The sequence below is a fragment of the Poromitra crassiceps genome (assembly GCF_964638095.1).
Source record: "Poromitra crassiceps genome assembly, contig: HAP1_SCAFFOLD_2373, whole genome shotgun sequence".
Classification (NCBI taxonomy): Eukaryota; Metazoa; Chordata; class Actinopteri; order Beryciformes; family Melamphaidae; genus Poromitra; species Poromitra crassiceps.
Window position 1 is genome coordinate 1 of NW_028150053.1, and position 6,933 is coordinate 6,933.

General features: G+C 43.7%; 2 protein-coding genes across 2 annotated transcripts; both read right to left on the reverse strand.

Annotated features, from left to right (window-relative positions):
* Positions 1-1,024: 1,024 nt before the first annotated feature.
* On the reverse strand, positions 1,025-3,255 carry LOC310772215 (nuclear factor 7, ovary-like). Its single transcript, XM_083664644.1, has one exon. The coding sequence runs from the start codon at positions 3,062-3,064 to the stop codon at positions 1,658-1,660; it is 1,407 nt and encodes a 468-aa protein (XP_083520770.1). The 5' UTR covers positions 3,065-3,255; the 3' UTR covers positions 1,025-1,657.
* Positions 3,256-4,372: 1,117 nt separating this feature from the next.
* LOC310772216 (uncharacterized protein) lies at positions 4,373-6,566 on the reverse strand. Its single transcript, XM_083664645.1, has 2 exons — positions 6,435-6,566; positions 4,373-6,164 (listed from the first exon to the last, which is right to left on the reverse strand). The coding sequence occupies exons 1-2, from the start codon at positions 6,441-6,443 to the stop codon at positions 5,094-5,096; spliced, it is 1,080 nt and encodes a 359-aa protein (XP_083520771.1). The 5' UTR covers positions 6,444-6,566; the 3' UTR covers positions 4,373-5,093.
* Between the last annotated feature and the right edge of the window lie 367 nt (positions 6,567-6,933).

Genomic DNA, 6,933 nt, shown 5'->3' on the forward strand with positions numbered 1-6,933 from the left:
CTCACTTCATTCTACAGAGAGGAACACAGGTTATCAATACACTGAACTGGTTTGAATAAAGTAACCTACGGTAATTGTGATTCTGGGCGAATATGAGTATTATAGGCCTGCTATATCAATTGAAAAGTCTCAGTGAAATATTTTCATTGCCAAAAGGACACACCTGAAATCATGACCCATAAGTTTTAATATAACAAAAACTGTAAGCCGAAACAGTAAAAGTAGGGTTTTGTTTGCTGTCAAAAGAAAGGGCGTAACTGCACATCTACGCCCTTTTGACACCTAGCAAAACCCCACTTTTGACACTGAACAAGCATTGTGGGTAGAGAAGATTCTAACAGTGCTGAGGTCAGCTCAAAATACACATTGATTATCAGCCCCTTTCAGACATGCAGTGCTAGCATGGCAATGTTAGTAGAAGTGTGAACTGGTCAAGATGAACTCTGATAAGACTGCTGGTAGCTGAAGTTATCCCTCAGTGTTATGAGTTTTACAGGTTTTTGAATGTGTCCAAGGACACATAATTACTCAAAAAAATTAATGTAGTAGCCCTAGTTTAGAATCAAAGTTTCTTATGTCTAGAGGTTTATTACTGTAAAGGTTTATTAAAGTTTTTTTTAACAGAAAAAAAATATCAATTTGATATGTTTCAACACATATTCAAGTGTTGAAATAAAGTATTGATTGCTGAGCCTGTACACTGTAAGTGTTGAGGGTGGGTCATAAGCCCCCCCCCCCCAACTCTTAGATTATTGGATCATCCCCACAGCACCCCCCACTAGACATATGTTCCCACTGCTATGACCATGACCCGGTAAATGCAGGTCCCCGTTAATATATCAGCTGAAAAATGACAGCACGTATAAATGAGATATTCTGAAAAGAATGGAGTGTAGACCAACATGGAAGCAAAGCAAGCAAAACTTTATTTATATACTGTAGCACATTTCATTCCAGGTGGAAACACAATGTACTTCACAGAGCGTGAGCTACCACAGAGTTACAGCAACAAAACTATGGGGAGTGAACATGGTAGAACATGAAATACAAGTAAACACAATTAAAATAATAATACATGCAAGTTAAAAACCATTAAGAAAGTGGGAATAGAATAATTAAACAGCAACCGGACAGTAAAAATAAGATGTGAATTAAAAACATAAAAAAGAATAAAACAAGCGCAAATTCGCAATAGCTGTGACCAGATATGCAATGTCAGTCAGTGTGACATCATCCCCTCCATTATGTCGTCATCCACTCCATTGTGAAATTTGCCCACCCCCTCATGCCAAATTTCAAACCCCCGAAAAACATTTAGGGAAATTTTGGAGACGATCTGCGCAACAGTGCGCCTTGCAACTCCGGACGCACACACAGTTCTCCAATTATAGTAGTAGGAATATTGTTTTTGTATTATCATGATTGATATTTGTGTTGCTTGCCGTTATCCACATCACCATGATAGCTACATCATCAGGACATGTGTACATCTTGATGACATCACAGATTGGAGAGTTGATTATATGCACTGACTGGCATAGAAATAAGAATAATTGATGTTTATATAATGAATCTTTAAAATGAGAGGGGTTCCTGTTACAGAAATGGATGTCTTGTGTTCACAACATCATCTCAAACAGCATCATCATAAGCCTCTCTAACTGTGCTGTTCCACTGTTACAGAGACCTGCTTCACCGGTAAAATCTTCAGAGAGTGTTTATTCCCAGTGTTAATGTATGGATACAGCCTGTGAGTGAAGGTGTGTGTGAAGGTGTGTATGTGTGTGTTACTATCAGGATCAGAGAATGACAGCTTTCCTGTGTTCCAGTCCAGATGCAGTCTGATCCTCTGGAGCTGCTTCTTCACTGGGAGAACAGTTTCTGGATCTTGTGGGGAGAAGGTTTTGTATTTACCATCCTTGTACCCTATAGACCATAATCCAGACCGTCTGCCTCCCTTCCTCTGGACATTCTGTGCTGCCACACCCAGGAACCACCCTGTACTGTCTCCAACCTCAACATCCCAGCTGTGAGTTCCCGAGTTAAAGCCCTCAGATCCCAGGACAGAGAAGTTGGAGTCAAACCTCTCTAGGTTGTCAGGAAGCTGCCGTTCCTCTCCACATCGCACACTGGTCAGACTTTCAGACAGAATGAGATCTGGATGGGCAGTGTTTGGGTCCAGAATCACAGGACTGCAGGGGACTATCTGCTTCTTCATCTTGTCCCAGACTTTGAAGCTCAGGTTGCCCAGGTGTTTGGCCTCATCTATCAGAGCTCCTGAGACCAACTGTGGATCATCATGCAGGGGCCGCTGGACTCTTTCCACTGTAACCTTGTAGTTCTGCAGGAACAAGGTGTCTTGAGCTCTCAGCTCCTTCTCCATGGCCCCGACTGTGTCTGAAAGACTTGCCATCTCTCTGTTCAGATCGTCAATCTCTTCCGTCATAGTCTCACTCTTCTGCTCCTCTTCCTGCCTCAGTGCAGTGATCCTGCCCTCCTTTTCCTCTTGGAGAAACTGGTGAAGCTTCTTAAACTCCTCATTAATCTGCCTCTCTGTGCATCTGGCCTGGACCTTAATGTAGTCTGCGGTGTCATCACAATTTCCTTTAACTTCCTTAAAGAGCTCTAGTTGCTGCTTTAAGGGCTTCAGTGATTTCCGCAGGCCTTTCTTGAGATCCAGTGCAGCCTCGTCGATGGGTTTGAACGTGTGGCCGGTGTGTGTTTCTGAATCTCGACAGACGAGACACACCGGCTGCTGATGGTCCAGACAGAAGACCTTGAGTTTCTCAGAGTGCAGACTGCAGAGAAGCTCAGATCCTGTTGAAGCTCTCTGATCTCTCTCGAGTAAGAAAGCCTCACACACATGTTTTAACACCAAGTTACATGGTGGTTCACTCCTTGAAGATCTTCTCTTACAAATTGGGCACTCTTGTGTTTGTTCCTCTGTCCACCAGCTCTGCAGACAGGCTTTACAGATGCTGTGGCTACATGACAGGAAGACCGGATCTTCAAAGATGTCATGGCAGACAGGACAGGAGAGTTCCTCCTCTGATTTGAAAGACATTTTCTCTCTTGAGTAAAGCTGAAAACTCACCAGACTGGTGAACAGAAGTCAGTCAGTAATGGCGCCAATTGCTCCTCTAGAAAGTTCCCTGAAAGTTACTTTGACTTGAGTCGTGTTTCTAACAACTGAGTCAGCAGCAAGTTGAAGTATTCCAGTATTCCGTCCTGTAGCTGTCCTCCCTCAGTGGAAGTCGTGGGTTTGGTCTTAAGGTGAATTTTATTCTGTCTCTCAGTGCGTGCGTGTCTCTTCTCAGTGAGGAGTAAAGAATGACAACCTGTTTCCTGGTTTGTTAAGAGTTGAGTAAGAGAAAGGGGTAGAGCTTTGTCAGCCCACTTCCCCTAAATGCCCCGCTGTTTGGAAACACCCCTGGTGTTTCCCAACCAGGGGTACATGTACCCCTAGGGGTACTTGAGGAGTGTGTGTATGTGGAAAGATTGCGCATTACAATTCATTTCCAAAATGATAAAACTGTTACATTACTCTGAAGAGGTCACCGTTATCACATGTCAAATAATCAAAATCACCTAAGTAATTATAAATCAGTTGTGTTAGATACTAAGAGTTTAATATGAGTTTAATAGAACACATTTAGGAGAATCATCAACACACATGAGTGTGGGGTACTATTAATTGGCATGGCAAAACAGCTCAAGGGGTACATAAGACAAAATGGTTGGGAACCACTGGTTTACTGTAATAGAGCAGAGCCGAGTTTCATTCAGCGTTGCTCTCTTGCTCACTGGGTATTGTAGTGTGAAAGAGGTTCCAGACAACTACTGGTTTGAATTCGAAGAGTTTTAACCCCAAATAGTTTTCTAAGCGATTTGCGAATGATCCGAGTGATGAAATATATTAATGAGGGTAGAAAATAGAGAGGGCACAGTGAGTGTGTCAGGTTTTTTTTTGTACTAGAATTCATAACCTTATTTTAAAGAGCACTGAGAAATGTTTTAAAAAGACCATAACAGGTCTTTTAGTTGCGGGCTGGTGTGATCTCATTGCAAGATGGTCTCTCGCGTTGCTATTTGCAGCTTTATGTCGCTTCCAGGCCAGCTTCCATTGAAAACAAATGACTTCCTGATAGTTTGCAGCCTGCAGTCTGGTTATGAACTTGAAATTAGTCAGTTGATAACAGAAATAATTACTTAATAGTGGGATAACAGATTTTAGCCTCAAGTATTCTATAATTCCTTTTCAATGTGAAATAGACAGCAAGAAAGCAAGTTTTCCTTCTGATACAAAGAAAGAAGTAAACAGTCCTGTGATCTAGTGTGATAGGCTGAAACTTTATTTTGTAAGAGACAAATTATTATTTGGGCAGTTTCTGTAATCAAGGTGTCAGCCCTAATAGCATTGGATTACATCCTCTTAATATGAATTTGGGAAACAGGGTACAAATCAAAACAAAGCACTGATACCAAATCTCTACTAAGTAAAGCAAAATGATTTGTGGGAATTGCAATGGCTACATTTAAAGGAACACTCCGCCGATTTTCAACCAGCTTTGTATCATTATAACATCAGTAGTATATCAGAAAACTGTAAACAGGTTTGAAGTCGTTAATTTAAGTTGACAATTATTGAGAGTTGATGTGAGTAAAGTTGTGGACCAGTGATGTCATTTGTGCATGAATAACATGACTGGTCCACGATTTAACTCAAATCAATTCTCAATAACTGTCATACTAAATTAATGACTTCAAACCTGTTTACAGGTTTCTGATAGACTACTGATGTTCTAATGATACAAAGCTGGTTGAAAATCAGCGGAATGTTCCTTTAAGATAAGAATGAATTACCAGCTAAATTCCTCTTATTCTTCTTAATAAAAAATCAGCAGTCTCAAGTGGCTGTGGCTAAATATACACTGTTTTAGATTTATCTGCAACAAGTAGGTTAAACAAAAATGTTACAGCAGACCAAGTATTTTAGTTTTGCACAGGTGTTAAACTACTAACACCCTCTGATGAAAAGAGAGAGAGGGAGAGAGAACATTCTTTAAATTCGTCATTGTCATTGGTGGAGGAAATTATTCAGCATTTTCCTGCATGAGCTGCTGCAGAACAAGCCATGAGTCAGACTCGCTGTCCGTCTGAGGCTTTCCGTGCACAGGCGCAGGCGGGTTGAGGGTGATCCACTCTGGGAGGAAGGTGTCCATGTTTTTCTCACAGAGATTATGAAGCACACAGCACGTCTCCACCATGTCCTTGACCATCTTCACGTAGCAGTCATTTCGTTTGCTCAGACACTTCCACCTGCCCCTCAGCCTCTCAAACGCATGCTCGGCCACACAGAGCGCCTGACCAATCTGATTGTTGAACAGCTGCTGCTCTGCGCTCAGCCAGCCGGTGTCGGGGTATGGCTTGAGAAGCCAGGTTTGGGCAGGATACCCGGCGTCACCAAGGAGGATGAAGTGGCCATTGTCGGTGCCGCAGATGTCGAGCATCCTGCCGGGGAAGTCGTCGCATGCCCACGACTGTCTGAATCCATCGGAACCGTTCACCCACCTTGGCCTGCCCGTGTTCAAATCCCAGAACACACCTTTGCCGTCTACAACTGCTTGCAGTAAGACAGCAAGGTGACCCTCTCTGTTGGGCTGCTCAGACTGGTAGTGTGGCGGTCTGATGATAGGAATGTGAAGACTCTGAATCACACCAAAGCACTGTGGAATCCCGAACGTCTGGAAGAAAAAGTCTGCTACGTCGGAGAGCTCAGCACGGCTCGGCGCCACGACAAGCTGCGGTTTGAGCACCATGACGACCGCGCGGCAGAACTCGCGCAAGCAGCGGCAGACGGACGCCACGCCCACAGCAAAGAGATCCGCCACTGTCTTGTAGTCGCAGGGGTTGGCCAGTTTGTAGAGTGCCAGAGCCACTCTCTTCTGCAGGGGGATGGAGAGGCGGAAGTTGGTGTCCAGCCGTTTCAGCATCGGCTTCAGCGTGGCACAGAGGTATGAGAAAGTGCCTCTTGATACTCTGAAGTGCTGCAGCCATTGGTCATCTGTGAATGAAGTGGTCTTCTCCCACCAGTCGCTGGTTCTGGGGTAGAACCACACCTTAGCTCTGCGTCGCATACAATCCCTCAAGAAATGATGTGCGATCTGGTTGACAAGATGGAGAAACAAGTGCATGACACACAGGATTTTTGGCACTACTGAACTATGGATCTCACAGGGCTAGGCCTACACAGCATCTTGAATAATCAATATCAATATCTTGTGATAAAACTTTAGATTTGAGTAATTCGAACAATTTACCTGCTGCTTTAATAACATCCCAAAATATTAAATTCAGCTAATTAACATGATCAACCATCGACTTTAAATATTTTAACATATTGCATTGGCTGTATAGACACCATAGACACTTACAGCCTTCATCCACTTATCATGAGCGAAGAGGCGATGCAGTCGACTCTGTCTCCGTTGTTTTGCTCTCTGCCTCCATGTTTCTCGTAGTTTTTCCAGCCGCAGACGCTGAGCTGCCTGCAGCAGCCGGCGACGGCTTCGTCTCCGGGTTTCTCTCTGGTGGTCTAGTGTTGACTGTCTTGTTTTGTACCAGGCTACCACTGAAGCAAGCAAACCTGCACACACGTCTGCTTCCATGTTCGTATTTGTTTGTTTTTATGGTTCCCAAAGAACTTTTATGGAAAGAACTGACAGCTCCATATTGCCCCATTGCAACATCAGCGCCCAGCAGCCTCCGCCATTTTTTTTATTTTTGGAAGCGTGACAGCGCCAAAAGAACCTCGCACAGGCTCGCAGTGGTCAGCTGCGGTAGCGCGGGCCCCTATAATCAGCCTCTCTAAACAGTAACTCAACGGGAGAACACTCTAAATTTCGTGGATTCACATCTTTTCTGGGCGTACTG